This window comes from Schistocerca piceifrons, chromosome X (assembly GCF_021461385.2).
Source record: "Schistocerca piceifrons isolate TAMUIC-IGC-003096 chromosome X, iqSchPice1.1, whole genome shotgun sequence".
Lineage (NCBI taxonomy): Eukaryota > Metazoa > Arthropoda > Insecta > Orthoptera > Acrididae > Schistocerca > Schistocerca piceifrons.
The window spans coordinates 217,592,745-217,610,331 of NC_060149.1; the positions used below are offsets into that span (position 1 = coordinate 217,592,745).

The window sequence follows — 17,587 nt, forward strand, 5'->3', positions numbered from 1 at the left end:
TATCTATTGGCTAGAAATTAATGTCACTTTTATAGTTATGTATCTTTTGTTGTAAGCCTGTAGTATATTGTATATGTTATAGTGTGTTTATGAAAGCTTTATGATATCTGATGTAAACCAGAGTATTTATCTTTGTTTTGGTTGTATTATGTTCTGAAATTTATGGGGCTCACTCTAAACACAAAAGGCTGTGGTTGACAGCAACCAGATATTGCACTTAAAAACTTAGATCTTACTAGCCCTGTAATAACCATACCAAACTGTATAGAGGAAGACCTTACTGTGACCATTCATGAGAAATTATTTAGCAGTCGGTAATAAAATAATGTCCTCTCTACAGAAATCAACATTTTGTGGAAGTCAGTCATTTTCCACCCCCTTTTGCCACCTCCCTGACCATCTATGTATTATCCATTTACTTTGGTGTATTTGTCAGATAGTCATTAAAATTTTATTTGGGAGCAATTTCATTTCAACAAGTTTGTATGGATGTTTGTGGAAATTAATGTGATTTATAGCTTTCACTTTGTATTGTTTTGTTTCTTTAAGGTCTTTCCTTTCTATATCCAAAACACAAGCATCCTCGAATCAAGCTTTCTCAAAAGAGCTGAAATTATACTGTTAAGTTGCTTCTAAATCTTTTCTGTCTATACTGTCAGTTATTTGCCATGGAATTTGATGCAATAATACCTTCCATATAAACAATTTGATGAAAACCTTCTTTGCCTCAGGTTATGTGCTTACTTATCAGAAGAATTCTTTCTCCCAAGATTTTGTTTCTCCTGTAACATTTGTTAACCAAATTTTCCCTTCTTTATTTTCATACAAGGTGTTTCATCTTTGGGGATAATACATCCTCCCATTTTTGATGTGCCAGATTTTATATCTTTTCTCATGTAAATATGTTTTGGAGTGCTTAGTGTTGATCATTCCTTCACATTTATTAAACTGCCAGCACGAGAAAGGATTCATTCTGAAAACTAGCAAGTTTCCTTTCTTTTGTGTGTGTGCCTGTCAACAAGCCAATACTTCTGCTTTTTGATGGATGGTCTCCTGTACTCCTAAAACATCTACTTTCTTAACATTTTTGATACATCCACTTCTTATACATAGTTAACTGTATGAACCATCTTTCTTTCTCTCAGCAGTTCACAGTCCTTGTGTACACTGAAACACTGATTTCCAGTTTGTTAGAAAGCTCTTTTTGAAATTTGAGTCATTGCTGCTTACCACCTCCTTTTGTATTTTCTTTGCAGAGTTTATATACTTTTTCAAGCTGTTAGCATGTTTCATGCTTTGCCCTTCATTCCTACATTTACTTATTTTTTAATTTCTGTCTTTTGTTTAGTTTTGAACATTGATTTGTAATCCTTCTTTTTTCATAAAATTTTATATTTCATTTACTTTTCTTATTGACAAGTTATCAATCGTGTATGGAGCAAAGGAAGAATGACAGCTTAAATACATCTGTACACACTGTAATTAGTCTACTCATTCTTCACGATCTGTATGGGAGTCATACGATGTTTAATATCTCCAGGTATTTCTGTCTTGTATGGATCCATCACACAAAACGTTCTATCGTGTGCGACACAAGTGTTCTGTAAACAATTTACTTTGTAGCCTGACTGCATTTACGTAATACCCCGCCAATTAACTGAGTCTGCCACCTCCTTTACCTGTGACTGAGCTAATGTCACAATTCCATTTCATATCCATACAATTTGTTACATCCAGCTGTTTGTATGTGTTGACTGATTCCAGTTGTGACACACTAATATTGTAGACAAATATACAAAAATGCGGCCAGTGTGATAGTTCATAAAGTACTATCATGAAAAATCGTAACTTGCACAGTGAAAAAATAAGTTGTACAAAGTGTAAAGATGAATTTATGAAGCTGAAAGATTGTGTTTCTAATTTGCAATTCTTTCAAAACTTAAGAGAGAAAAAATTGAGTCGCCAGCAAAACAAAATTGGGCATATCTTCTGCAAGATAGTCCAAGCGATTCAGAACAGTGGACAAAAGTGCTATATAAAAACAGCATACATAAAGTGAAAACCACTGTGTAGTGCATGGAAATTTAGTGAGTGGCAGTTGTTTCCAAATACTTCCTAATACAGACTATTTAAAACTATAAACAGTGTGGAACCATGTGATAAGATCACTCATTAACAAAAGTAACAATGAAGAAAATGTGATTAAAGACACCATGGGTACCTGTAGTGATTATTGACCAAATAACAGTGATCCTTCCACAACAAGTACATGTAAAAGTGACGTTTACACTTATAGCCTCCAAATTGCGAAGTATATGTAGATATTAGATCAACATATGGTAAAACCAGGTGCAAAATTCAAGGCAGCAACTGCAGTCAGTCATGAAAAAATTTCAGGGCTAGACAATAGTGATTTTTTCTATTTTTCTTGCAGGGACATAGCAAAGAATGATGCAAAAGATTTCATGCTTTCCCTTAAACCTAGGCAGCATGAATTCAGAAATGCAGATGAAACATAGGCAGCATGAATTCAGAAATGCAGATGCGGTCTTTTTTCTGTACCCCATCGTCAATGTCTACATAATTGGTGCTGTTTGAATAAGGAAGTAGAAAAGATAAATAAAGTTATATAAAATGTATGCAGGCAATTTAAAAATATAATATACACTGAAATAATCACAATAGGGAAATGATTTCATAGAGTATCTGGGTTCCCCATAAACAGCGAGGGAAAGGCAGTTGTTGGTCATGACTTCAGGTATGATTCATATGAAATCAGAGACAAAAGTGATGTATCTTTAGACTATAGCTACCAATATGGTGAAATGGTATTGATTTCTACCAAGACTGAGAGTTTTGATGATAATGCTTTTTTAACAAAAGTAAACATTCCAACAACCTCAACATAGACAATTACAATGTGTTTGATTGGAATATACCATGTCTGATGAGTGCTTGATTGAGGAAAAAACAGTAATAAAATATTTGTGTTGATGCAAACTGATATCTGTTGCATAAGAAATAAGCTGTTAGAACTACAACATTTTGGTAGCAATAAGGATGTAGAGGTGATATGTGTCTCAGAACACTGCCTAGCCAAAAATCAAATTGACAGATTTATCACTCAGGGACACATTATAGCTGACATAACTTGTAGGAAACACACAAAAAATGGTGGTGCTGGAATTTACATCAAACAGTGTCTTAAATTTTCAGAATTATAGTCTGTTCAAAATTACATTGACAGCTATGATGGAAGCAGCAATGGGAGCTTGGGGGGAGGGGGGGTGAGCCCATGTGGGAGGCACAGACTGCATTCTGCCAGTCCCATGATACCTGTTGCCAAACCTCACCGCATCATCACAACACAATCTGCTTGCACTGTGTTAGAATTTCAGGCAGCTTGCTTTCCTGATGAATCATTGCACGGTGCTGCTATTGTATTTGTTGTTACTGTGACTTATTGTGTGGTATCAAACAATGTCAGAAAGAAGTACGTCGAAAGTTATGAGTTGAAGTGTTTCTTGTTGTTCTCTTGGTCAGGGGATTTCTGTACAAGGTCAGTCGAGATACATGATTTGTGCATTACATGCCTACTGAAAACTTATAGTAGCCTGCTGCTCTCCATTAATAATGTAATCAATAGAACTTCTGCAGCTCTGAATGTAAACGAAAAGACTAAACCACCTTCATCACTTTGAAGCAGCTCACTGCCAAGGCTCACTGTCTAATTAAATGCTCTAAGAAGGAGTGCTGTGAGTTCTGACTTTCCACCTTGAGAGCCTATGCCTCATAATCTTCCATATTGGTCAAACCCCATTGTCTACTTTGCTATTAAAGATCAACAGATGTCCTGGGTGTCTTCCTCCATAGTGGTGTTTCTAGGTTCTTGCTGATAACTTTGTGACACACTTTGCAGCAGCATTGGCATCATTTTCTTAGCCACCTACCTTTCGAACTCGTAAACACAAATTGAAGACATATCCTTATTCTAAACCCCCCCCCCCCCCCCCCCCTCCCCTGTCATGCCAAAACATATAATGAAGCTAACACTGATTGGGAATTGCTTCCAGGCCCTGATACAATTCATAATCAGATGATCCAACACTTGAATGTTATTCAAAGACTCTGTCTGCTCAGGGTCTTCAAACATCTTTGGCTAGAAGGTATTTTCCCTTTGCAATACTGAGATAGTATCATCATCATCATCTTCATCATCATCATAATCCTTAAACCAGGCAGAAATCCTTGTCCATTGACAGCTACTGACCATTTAGCCTCACCAACTTTCTCTGCAAACTGCTTGACAGGATGGTAGGCCAATAATAATGCTGTGTTGTCAAATCATTGGACTTTTCTCCTCCCTGCTAGTGTGATTTCTGAGAGGGATGATCCACAATTGACTGTGTACAAGTAGTTTTGTTTGGAACAGCAATTTGACAGGCTTTTTCTTCATGCCAACACCACATAACAATCTTTTTTGATATGCATCAGGCGCATGCCAGCACTTGATTCCATCACATTTTACTTTATCCATGACTGAGGCTTTTGAGCAGGCTGTTCCAGCTCATCGGCTCCGTTGTGTGCCGTGGAGCGCTCCCTGCTCCAGGGAGCTGTGTCGCTCGCTGTGACCATTCAAGTGGGCCGGCATGCCGGCACGTGGCACGGCTTGCTGAGGCATGTGGTAAGGCAAGCGTTTTGATGTGCCAGCTGCGTTTTACAAGATCGACAACCTCATACTCTTAGCTGCTAAGACGTGGTGACATGCTGCACCAGGAAATACGATGTTCAGGAAATAAATAAGAAACAACTGTTTTACAAGAAATTGCATAGTAAATTTATTAGGCCTCTGTAGCTTGACAATTTCTTTTTATTACTAGATTGGAAAGATCAGGCGTCAAAGTGTTTGCAGCATTAATGCGGAGGATAGCCTTCATTGTTGCATCCTGAAGAAACGATCATTCCTTACTTTTTACTCTTTTCATTGCTGAGAAAAGCTGCTCACAACAATACATAGATCCAAACATGCACATGATCTGAGCGGCCTTGTTGTGAAGCTTGGGAAACGTTTTTTGCTGTAATGAATGATATCATCGCGACAGATCCAACATGTTGTAGTACCTCTCTTTCAACAAAGTTGAATTTTGCAAATCAGTTATCTCCAATTGAAGTGACGGTGACAAGTCATCATGGGAAACTGAAAAAGGAGTGCTGAACACCTTAAGTTCCAGTTCCAAACTAGTGAGTTCTCGGAATCGTGTTTCAAACGACGTGATGAGCTGGTTTAACTTTGCTTGGTAATCACCGAAAGTAGTACCTTCAGGTAGTTTTAAAGAAGCAAGACGATTGAAGAATGTTAGATGTCCATTACTCATCTGCCTCTCAAATAAACGTAACTTTTCCATGAACGCTTTGATCTGGTCGTGCATGTCAACGATTAGCTGCCCTTTGCCCTGCAGTGACGGATTTAAATTATTCAGATGCATAGTTATATGAGCTAGGAACGCCAGGTCTGATATCCATTTTGTATCTTTCAGACAACACATTTCTTCCCCTTTCATTTCGAGAAAAAGGGATATTTTCTCACGAATGGCAAAGAAAACATCAAGAACTTTTCCCCGACTCAGCCAATGAACTGTACTGTGGTAAGGTATGTCCCCATACTCCACTTCCATATCTTTCAGGAATCCTTTGAATTGGCAATGATTCATACCATGACGCCACACAAAATTCACACACTTCACGACATCTTTCATTACGCCACCTAGCTCTACTGTTTCAGCACACAGTGCCTCTTGGTGAATAAAACAATGAAGAGTCAAAATGTCTTTCCCGAATTCGTCCCTGAGTTTATTTTTCAAACGAGAAGCAAAACCTTCATGACGCCCGATCATTTGTGGTGCACCATCTGTCGTTACAGAATGGAGCTTATCCCACGGCAAATTCATATTGTCCACTGATTCAGAAACAGCTTCAAAAATGTCACGTCCTGTTGCGGTTTAATCGAGTGGTACCACATCCAAGAGTTCTTCAGTTACTTGCAGTTCCATGTCGACACCATGCACAAAGACTGCAAGCTGAGCCCAGTCCGATATGTCGGTGCTTTCGTCAAGCGCTAGCGAAAATGCAACAAAGCTCTCCGCCTTTTTCCTGAGCTGTGTCTCTAAATCCACTGCCATGTCCAGGATTCAATGAGACATTGTTTGCTTTGACAGGCAAACCCCTTCAATTGCCTGCACCTCCACTGGAAACAAACATTGTGCAACTGCTACCATTCATGATTTTACGAGTGATCCCACTGAAAATGGCTTGCCACTTGTCACAATGATGTGAGAAACCCTGTAGCTTGCTCGAATTGCAGACTCCGCTCTCATTCACCTGAAAATTATAAACGCATTACAGAACACAAACTATGTTGCATGTTTTGATTCCCTCCGTATTACGAAACGGTTTTTGAACTTACGTCTCCTGCTATGTCGTTCTTAAGCCTGGCTACCAGTTCTCTGCGTGCAACACCTTCTACCTGATCGTAGTGCGCTGCATGAAGACGTGTATAATGTTGTTGTATATTGTACCTCTTCGCAGAATTAAATACTTTATGACATACAAGACATTGCGGATGACCAACCCTCTCAATGAATAGAAAGGTATCCTCCAATAGAGGTACAGGGCTCCTGCGGCTAGTCATAGCTGTCATCGAACATGGATTATTGCGTCAGTTGCAGCTGCATGTGGCCAGAGGGCAGTGAGTTCGCTTTCCCCCTCCACACGGGCTCCGAGCTGCTGCAGGGAGTGCTCTGGAGCACTCTGGCTCCATGGAGCTCGGTTGGAACAGCCTGCTTTTGAGGCTTACAATCTCCCTCAGCTCCATCATCAATCAGCAAGTGACCTGCACCCTCCCTCATACCCCCCCCCCCCCCCCCCTCCTGCTATTTGTCAACAATTTTTGCATTTCGTTTAGCTCCCAATCTATAGCTCCAAGGTGCCGTCTGAAGGGCCTCTTCTTGGACCCTTTCCTATGGTTTTCAGTTCTGTCTTGTGAAAATGCTAGTCATGAATTTATGTTGATGCACAGTCCCAATTTTGGGGATTGTTATTTCATAAAAAGCTAACATGGCTGCCCCGCATTTGTCAACTAAAAGCTAGCTGCATTCAAAAGCTTAACGCTCTCTGCTTACTTGCCCACAATAGATGGGATGAGGATCTCACTACTCTACTGCATATTTACTGCGTCCAGGTCTTGTCCTGATTGGGCTGTGGTTGCCAACTTTATGGCTGAGTGGAACCTTCAGCTTTGAAATTTTTGGACCTAGTCCATCACTGGTCACTGGCATCTTCCAGATTAGTCCCGTAGATAGTCTTCTTACCAAAGTGGGCTCTTACTTGTTAGTTCTGACAGTATCAACTCTTTCTCACTTACACATTCACCATCTGATAATTTCCTAATCATCTATCTTATCAGTTTCTTTTTACATACAAGGGGTGTTGACCCCTGACCTAATGTGGGATCACATTGAGGCCCTCTGCTGGGACCTCCATCTAACCTCCTTAGACTTGCCATGTTTTTCCGCAAACACTCTCTTGGTTAGTACCCATATCACAAATGAAGACTCATCTATTTCAAGGACCAAAATTTCATTTGCTCCCATGACCTTTCGACATCGTTACCTCTCAGGTTTTCTAGAATATCAGGATGCTACTATCATTTACACCGAAGGCTCTAAACCCAGAGATAAGGCAGGATATGCTTTTACATCTCCCATCAGTCAGGAATAACATTTGCAGCCAAGAATGTGTAACGTTTTTACAATGGAGCTGTTGGCCATTAACGGAGCCCTGTGGTTTATTTAACTGACCTCCCTACTGACTCAGTGAGAAGTCTCCAGACTATTGATTGATGTTACTCTTGTCAGCCTCTGATATGTGATCTTCTCTCTGACCTTATTCAAACTGCATACTTAGTCATATTTACCTTGGTGCCAAGTCCGGTGGGTATCCCAGGGAATAAACTGGATCGACCATTCGGCTATAGAAGTGGTTATTTGCTCAACATTCACTTTGGTGATCCCAAGTGAAGATTTATGGGTACAAATAAATAATTTCCTCACTCAGAGTTAGGAACAATCTTTGGTGGGCTACTGCCCCCTCTAATAAACTCCGCATTGTGTTCTGGGTTCTTTGCCCCCAGTATTGGCCGACGACTCATGTACAGTTGAACTGATCCCTTGTTGTCTCCATGAAAGTTGTTTTTATTCTCAGATATAATGTTTTAATTACTTTTGGTGCAGGGGCAGTGTGGTTGGGTTGGGGCATCTCACACTGCACTCTGGGTCTAGGGTCCCCTTAACCCATACTTCCTGTCCGCAGCTCGTGCTCGTGCGGTAGTGTTCTCGCTTCCCATGCCGGGGTTCCCGGGTTTGATTCGTGGCGGGGTCAGGGATTTTCTCTGCCTCGTGATGACTGGGTGTTGTGTGATGTCCTTAGGTTAGTTAGGTTTAAGTAGTTCTGAGTTCTAGGGGACTGATGACCATAGATGTTAAGTCCCATAGTGCTCAGAGCCATTTGAACCAACCCATACTTCCTTTGCCAGTTGCCTTGCTCATCCGTCTTTTATTCTGCTTTAATTGCTTTTACATGCAATTAGCCCTTTTCCTGCCACATGATTTTTTCTGTTTTGTGTTAGCACTGTGATGAATAGTGAGTGCTGTTCCCATTTTTAACACTTCAACTATAATTCTGTGGGGTTCATGTGAGGTATGGCCACTGTTGCATGCAGAGCCTTGAGGGATGCTTAACATGCCCCACCCACCTACTGACCTGATTAGTTCTCTCTCCTTATTTTATTATTGTCAGCTCAACTGATGCCCATTACATTGTTAGCCTACACACTTTCACTAAAACAAATTTCCTGGCTGGAAGATGTTCTTTACTGTGTAACAGCGTTTGCCCTTAATCACATGGATGGGGGTCAGGTGTGGGTTGTGTTTCTCTCACCACAGATGAGCTCTGGAGGAACCCTTGTCTTCTCCCTGACCTACATACCTGCTTAACCAATATATTTTTACTTACGATTAAGTTATTTATCAGCTCTAGTATCAATACTGCTTTCAGCATCTGGATTTTATCATTTCAACATGCTTCCAGAATTCAGTTAAATTTCTATCTGACCTCACTAACTCTGGGTGACCTGTCTCATGACCAAGGATCTGATGACCTCACTGTTTAATCCTTTAAGCCATAACAAAAAAAAAAAAAAAAACATGCATATGTGTGTTTCCACTCATTCTTCTACTCTTCCTTCCTCGTCAGTTTTCAAATGACGTAATTACATAATTCTTGTGATGCATTGGGGCTCTCAGTAATTTGATTCCAGGTTCAAGTGGTTGCCGAATACTACAGCACTAGTATATTTTAAAATCCACACAAATTAGAAAGGTGTGTTATGATACTACTGAGGTCCTAATTACTTAAGACTTCATTTGGTGGTGGGGAAAAGAAACATTTTGTAACTCTGTACAGAATGTGTATTGTAAAAATTGTGTAGGTGGGGTTGGCAAGGGGGAGGGGGAGATGTGAAGTGGTGTGTGTTACTAACAAAAATAGCATATTCATCTACAGTTCTTTTTCCACTGTGGTTTTTTGTATTCAGTGGTGAGCAAGATACATGAGGCAGTGAAATACCCTCAGACTTCAAGAAGAATTTAATAATTCCAATTCCAAAGAAAGCAGGTGTTGATAGGTGTGAAATTACCAAACTATCAGTTTAATAAGTCATGGCTGCAAAATATTAACACGAATTCTTTACAGACACATGGAAAAACTGGTAGAAGCCAACCTTGGGGAAAATCGGTTTGGATTCCATAGAAATGTTGGAATATGTGAGGCAATACTGACCCTATGACTTACCTTAGAAGATAGGTTAAGGAAAAAGAAACCTATGTTTCTAGCATTTGTAGACTTGGAGAAAGCTTTTGACATTGTTGACTGGAATACTTTTTTTTTTTCAAATTTTGAACATGGCAGGGGTAAAATACTGGTAGTGAAAGGCTATTTACAATTTGTACAGTAACCAAATGGCAGTTATAAGAGTCAAGAGGCACAAAAGGGAAGCAGTGATTGAGAAGGGAGTGATACAGGATTGTAGCCATCTCCGATGGTATTCAGTCTGTGTATTGCACAAGCAGTAAAATCCATGGAGAAGAAATAAAAACTTTGAGATTTGCTGATGACATTGTAATTCTGTCAGAGATGGCAGAGGACCTGGAAGGTAAGTTGAACAGAATGGACAGTGTCTTGAAAGGAGGATATAAGATGAACATCCACAAAAGCAAAATGAGGCTAATGGAATGTAGTCAAATTAAATCAGGTGATGCTAAGGGAATTAGATCATGAAATGAGACACTTAAAGTAGTAGATGTCTTTCCAATAATATGAAACATGACTTCAATACTGAGAATCAACATCTGTCAAAAACCGTCTTCCACTGGTAGCAATAGAAGCCGTTGCAAAAATGTTTGAGATTAACTGACTGGTACCTACATGACATGTCGATAGGTAGGGAAGGACCAGTTCCATGTGCTACATATTCTCCCAAAGTGAGTTCTTTGGAGTTATGTCTCTTGTAGCATCTTAAAAAATTGTTCATGCAGCTGTCAAGACGGATGAAAAAACTCTTCATCTATGTGGCACAGAACACTGCGGAACAGAGAGTATTTGAAAGGGCATGACAAGCCATGATTCAGCAAATGCATATGTTTATGGAAACAACAGGACATTTTGAACATTTATTATGAGTTTCTAAGTTAACAACTATTTCAGTTACAACGTGTAACCGATGTGTTGAACACAAAGTTTCTTAATAAACTACATATGCTTATATGAAATTTTTGCCTTGTTTTGTTGTAGGGAACTTGTCCATCAGGTTTGCAATTGTATTTTTGAATCACTAGGCGTATAGCCTTTGTTGCATGGTAAGTCATGGTCCTCCACTGGCTTCATTCCCCCAAAGATGCTATTCTCACATACCTTATGGGAGAACCCCTGTAGTAATGTTCAGAAATCATTTGTGGAAACATAAATAAAATTAATGTTTGAATTAGGCCTGGAGATGGGCTGATATAGCCAAATTATTAAGGTGATTGATTGTGATAAGCAGGAAATCCAGGTTTGAAGACCAATCTGGCACAGAATTTCATTTGTCACTACATATTCATTACATTGCAGGTTCACTATATCTGAATGATTTGCACTAATGTCATTGCATCTTAATCACTTTCATACCTGTCAGTCTATAGATTTCATTTCAGTGCATTAAATTAATTTCACATATTAACAAATGTTTATATGCTTTTCCCCTGGCCATATTGCATTTGTCAACAACAGAAACTTGATAGAAATATGATTTTTTATAAGGCATGATTAAACAACTTCATAAGAGTGGACAAGTTGGTATAGTGGTTTAGACTTGCATTCAAAACGATTAGTGTTCATTCAATCTTTATTTAGGTTTACAGTGGTTTCCAAAAATTATGTCAGACAAATGCTATATGTTTCCTTCAATAAACCCATGCTCAGTTTCTTTTCCTACCATAGCTTAATATTTGGTTTCAGTCAGAAGTTAAGCTCTAATGCTCATACCATTTTTTTAAAATTAGTATATCAACTTAGAGGGGAAAATGTTCTTGCTATTGAGCTGCAGACTTGATAACATTACTGAAAAGTTTGTGAGGATGTTTGGTCCTTTTTTATACCTGTTTTCCAGTGTTTTTGGATGCCTTTCTTTAATAAATAGTTTAATATTGCGATTACAGTGAAACACTTATTGCTCAGCTGAATGTTTGCATCAACCTTTCTTTAGTACATAGTTTAATACTGCCATTACTATGAAACTCTTAATGTTCTGTTGAATGTTTCCATCAAAATGATATTTTGTTTCAGGTATACATTACAGGCATCAACCTTCCAGATGGCAGTATTATTGCAGTATAATTTGAGTGAGGTCTGGACAGTGCAACAGCTTCAGGAATCAACTCAAATTAGTCTCGATGTACTAGTACAGGTCATCCAAGTTCTCATGAAAACAAAGCTACTTCAGTCTGAAGATGATGAAAGTGATTTGCAACCTACTTCTGTTATAGCATTATGTTCAAGCTACAAAAAGTAAGTCACTCAATAGCTTTATCTGTTCAGTAATTTGCATTCAAATGCATGGTAAAAATAGATAGAATTAGGGTATTGAAGACACAACCTCCTTGTGTTGAAGGCCTCTTATGAATAATTTTTTTCAGCCTGTGGCAGTTACTCTGGTAATAATTTCTGTTTCAAAATAATAATATTCTGTATATTAAATACCCTCATCATAGTTTTCCCTCTCTTCCAGTAAGAAACTCAGGGTGAATATCAACATACCATTGAAATCAGAATTGAGACATGATCAAGAGGCAACACAGAAGACTATCGAAGAAGATCGCAAAATATTAATACAGGCAGCCATAGTGAGAATACTGAAAATGAGAAAAACACTGAAGCACCAGCAACTTGTTGCTGAAGTATTAGAGCAGTTGGCATCAAGATTTAAGCCCAGAGTTCATGTTATCAAAGTAAGTAACATGTGGTGTAGATCAATAAGATTATTTTATCCTTACAGCTCTGTAGCTTTAATATTAGATTGATCTTTATAGTTGAAACTGAAATTCTTAACTGATTTCTTATGAATAATGAAGACATAATTGTGTTTTATGCATAAATAATCATTGTTGTCTTGAATTCTTACAGAAATGTATTGATATACTAATTGAGAAGGAATATTTGGAACGAGCAGAGAACCAAAGAGATACCTACAGTTACCTTGCTTGAATACTACATGGCAGATGGTGACCAAATGGTGGTCAAATGTTTCTGCAGCATGAGGATAATGTTACATACCATATATAATCATGTGCATTTGATATATGTAAAATTGTGCATGATGTATGTTTTGTTAATTTTTTATTACATTTATGTTGTAATAGAAAATCATGAATGTACAAAATAATTTACATTTTTTTTATATGAAAAGTTTTTCAAAGAAGTAAAATGAGTTATTGTGCCCATCTTTTTATGAATCTAGTTTTGAGTGGCAGAATTGTGTGTGTTTGTGTGTGTGTGTGTGTGTGTGTGTGTGTGTGTGTGTGTGTGTGTGTATGTGTGTGTGAAAGAGTGTGCACGTGCACCTGCATGTGCATGAGTGCAAGTATGTGTGTGCGTGTGCATGTGCAGAATCAACTGCAGAACTGAGAGTAGTTGACATGTTAGATTGTTGAATATGAATTCAAATTTGTTATTGTTTTGGTTAATTCTTATTTTTATTGCATAATTCTGTTACAAGAAAATATTAACATGAACTTACATTGAAAAGTATGCAGTTTTGATTTCAATTAGTTATTCCCTGAAATTTATACGTATATTGTATTTTAAAAAAAGTGAAAAAAAAGGAAAAAGGAAAGTGGATGTTCAGTGTTTACATAAGATAGGTGTCTATTATTGGTGTCTCATTAACTAATTAACTATCCTAATTGTGATTAACTGTGAGAATTATCTGTACAACTAAGAGCAGTTGACATTCTGCTAGATTGCTGAATATAAATTCGTATTTGTTATTGTTTTTGGTTAATTGGTATTGTTATTTCATAATTCTGTTACCAGCAAAGTTTCACAGAATTTTTATTGAAAGGTATGTGCTTTTGATTTCAATCATTTATGCCTGGAAATTTATTATATATTGTAAACTAAAAAAAAGTAGATGTTCAGTGTTTACATATAGTACGTGTCTGTTATTGGTGTCTCAGTAACTATTCTAATTGTGATTAACTGTGAGAATCACCTGCAGAACTAAGTGAAGTTGAAATCTTAGATTGCTGAATATGAATTCATATTAGTTATTGTTTTTGGTCAACTGGTATTGTTATTGCATAATTTTGTTACCAGCACAATTTCACAAGAGTTTCGCTGAAGGGTTTGCGCTTCTGATTTCAATCAGTTATCCCAGGAAATTTATCATACATTGTAAACTAAAAAGAAAGAAAAGTGGATGTTCAGTTTTTACACATGGTAGGTGTCTATTATTGGTGTCTCAACGACTGTTGTAATTATGATTAACTATGAGAATCACCTGTAGAATTACGAGTAGTTGACATGTTAGATTACTAAATATGAATTCATATTTTTTATTGTTTTGGTTAATTGATATTGTCACTGCATAATTCTGTTGCCAGAAAACATTCACAGAATTTTCATTGAAAGGTTGCACTTTGATTTCAAATAGTTATCTCTGGAAATTTATACATACATTGTAAACCATAAAAAAAAGCTAATATTCAGTATTTACATATTGGTAGGTGTCTATTATTGGTGTCTCCGTGACTATTCTAATTGTGATTAACTGTAAGAATCACCTGTAGAACTAAGTATAGTTGACATGTAGATTGCTGAATATACATTCATATTTGTTATTGTTTTTGATTAATTGATATTGTTATTGCATAATTCTGTTAGCAGCACACTTTCACAGGATTTCCACTGAAATGTATGCAGTTTTTTTTATTTCAATCAGTTATCCCTGGAAATTTTTCATACATTGTAAACTAAAAAAAAGTGGATTTCAGTGTTCACATATGGTAGGTGTCTATTATTGGTGTGTCTCTGACTATTGTAATTGTGATTGAGTGTGAGAATCACATGTAAAACTAAGAGTAGTTAACATGCTTTACTGCTGAATATGAATTCATATTAGTTATTGTTTTTGGTTATAGGTATTGTTACTGCATAATTCTGTTACCAGAAAACTTTCACAGAATTTTCATTTTCACTTTTGATTTCAACTGGTTATGCCCGGAAACATACATTAGAAACTAAAAACAAGTGGATGCTCGGCGTTTACATATAGTAGGTGTATGTCATTTGTGTCTCATTGACTAATCTATCTGCAATTAACTGTGAAAATCACATGCAGAACTAAGAGTAGTTGACATGTTATACTGCCGAATATGTACTCATATTTGTTGTTTTTTTTGGTTAACTGGCATTGTCATTACGTAATTTTGTTACCAGGAAACATTCACAGAATTTTCATTGATAGGTATGCGCTTTTGATTTCAAATAGTTGTGGCTGGAAAATTTGTGCATACAATGTAAACTAAAAAAATACAAAGTAGATGTTCAGTGTTTACATATGGTAGGTGTCTATTATTGGTGTCTCATTGAGTAGTCTAATTGTGATTAACTGTGAGAATAACCTGTAGAATAAGAGTAGTTGACATGTTAGATTGCTGAATATGAATTTATATTTGTTATTGTTTTTGGTCAATTGGTATTTTTATTGCGTAGTTCCATTACCAGAAAACATTAACAGCATTTCCATTGAAAAGTATGCACTTTTAACTTCAGTTGGTTATTCCTGGGAATTTATACATACATTAACAGAATTTCCATTGAAAAGTATACACATTTAATTTCAATTTGTTATACCTGGGACTTTATACATACATTGGAAACTTTAAAAAATGTGAATGTTCAATGTATACATATGGCAGGCATCTATTATTGGGTTATCATTGACTATTCTATTGTAATTGTGGTTAAGTGTGAGAATCTACTTCTGCAGAATAGGAGTATTTGACATATGAGATTGCTGAATATGAATTAATACTTATGATTGTTTTTGGTTAATTGGTATTGTAGTTCTCTTACCAGCAAATAATCACAAAATTTTCATTGAAATACATGCACATTTGATTTCTATCAGTTATACATGGAAATTTATACATACATTGTAAAGTAAAAAGAAAAAGTGGATGTTAAATGTATACATATGTTTGGTATGCATTATTAGTGTCTCATTGACTATTCAAATTGTCGTAATTGTCAATGTATTACTGGTAGAAAATTTGGTACTTTAATCAGAGTGAAGATAGTGATCACCCACATAAATCTGTGTGTGTGTGTGTGTGTGAGAGAGAGAGAGAGAGAGAGAGAGAGAGAGAGAGAGAGAGAGAGAGAGTGAGAGCCTGAAACAAAAAATTGTGAAACTTTTATGTGTTAACTATGCTGTGAAATATTAGACTATTGATGTAAAATTACAAAATTAAAACTCTGAGATTGAAAGTTGTTGACCTTTGAAATTGTTGAACATATCTTGACCTTGTGCATTATTATTCAGAAACAATGTTACTGCAGAAAAAATGACATAGTTTCACTGAAAATCCTAAGTAACTTTATTTTTGACGTAATTCTTGTGATTTCTGATACAGATTAGTAGTGTGAAGTAAAACATATTTAAGTATAAATTCATTGACCATTGTCAGTTTCTGTGAGTAATACCTGTTACTCATATGACAAGGATGATGATTGTTACTGATACGTGTACTTCCTCCTCCCTCTCTCTCTCTCTCTCTCTCTCTCTCTCTCTCTCTCTCTCTCTCTGTGTGTGTGTGTGTGTGTGTGTGTGTGTGTGGAGGGGAGGGTGTAGTATTTTTATTTTGTAACAGCTGTGGAATTACATTACTTGGATAGAAGTTTGCAAAGAAACCTGAGAATTTTCAGCTTTTGGAACCAATACATTTATCTTGATGTTGAGAGAGTTATTTAAACTGTGTAGCAGTTTGATGACCAAGTTTAGTACTTCCACTTTAAAAAAACTATTTGGGAAAATTTCTTACCCTTATGTGCAGTTTAATGTAAAAGCTTATGTATGGCTTACTATTATTTCTCAAAATTATAACAGTGTTAATTGAAGAAAAGTTTGCAGAATACACTGCTGTGTCAGAGAATGAAGTCACATTAGAAACAGAAATTACAACTACCTCATTCAGTTGTAATATGGATATTTATATTAGTGTATACACTTTTTCAATGGCAAATCTGTAAAACATGTAAGCTAAAAATTGATGTCAGATTGTTATAACTGTGGTAAATTTCTGTGAAAATTAAATGTCTAATATTTGGTGTTAAAAGCTATGAAATGATCATTTTTATTGTTATTTCCTAGGTTTCTGTCCCTTCTTCCTTTACAACTTATTTCTGTTGTGAATTTTAGTTTGCTTTCAGTTTATTATCTGTAGAAGTACCATATAAGAAAAGGGATAACACAGTTTTTGTGACTCCTTTCTACAGAGCTTATGCTCAGGCAGAATGTTCTTGGGAATGATAATCAAGTGCTTTCTGGGGAAAAAGTACTGGATGGAATTCTCACTAGATGGAAAACAGCTTGGAAGTGGGTTACAAACAATATTGGGCAACAGATTTTGGTTTATATGTAAAGGGCACTTGTGCCTCCAAAGGACTAACTGTAATACATTCAAGACTAACATTGCTTCAACATGAACTTTTATTAAACTTAGAGCAGTCCACATTGATATGGAAACGATACAAATGGCAGCTGTTCAATGCACGAAGTATGTGAAATTGTTTACTTCTCATTAGAAGTTTTGGAACACTTGCCATTTCCCTGCAGCTCCAAATGCATATGTGTTCACCACATGCATTCAACACACCTCCTCCTCCCCCTCTCTGTGTCCACCTCTTCTTCACTCTATCTATCTCATCCTCCCAT

At 36.9% G+C, this 17,587-nt stretch overlaps 1 protein-coding gene across 2 annotated transcripts in view; it reads left to right on the plus strand.

Annotated features, from left to right (window-relative positions):
- Nucleotides 1-16,036, plus strand: part of LOC124723105 (cullin-1-like) — a 207,480-nt gene extending 191,444 nt beyond the window's left edge. For both annotated transcript variants that reach the window (XM_047248285.1, XM_047248284.1), the window contains 3 exons: nucleotides 11,938-12,159; nucleotides 12,380-12,599; nucleotides 12,775-16,036. In XM_047248285.1, coding sequence (XP_047104241.1) covers nucleotides 11,938-12,159; nucleotides 12,380-12,599; nucleotides 12,775-12,855 — 523 coding nt within the window. In that variant the 3' untranslated portion in view covers nucleotides 12,856-16,036. The remainder of the gene's footprint in view (nucleotides 1-11,937; nucleotides 12,160-12,379; nucleotides 12,600-12,774) is intronic.
- Nucleotides 16,037-17,587: the final 1,551 nt, after the last annotated feature.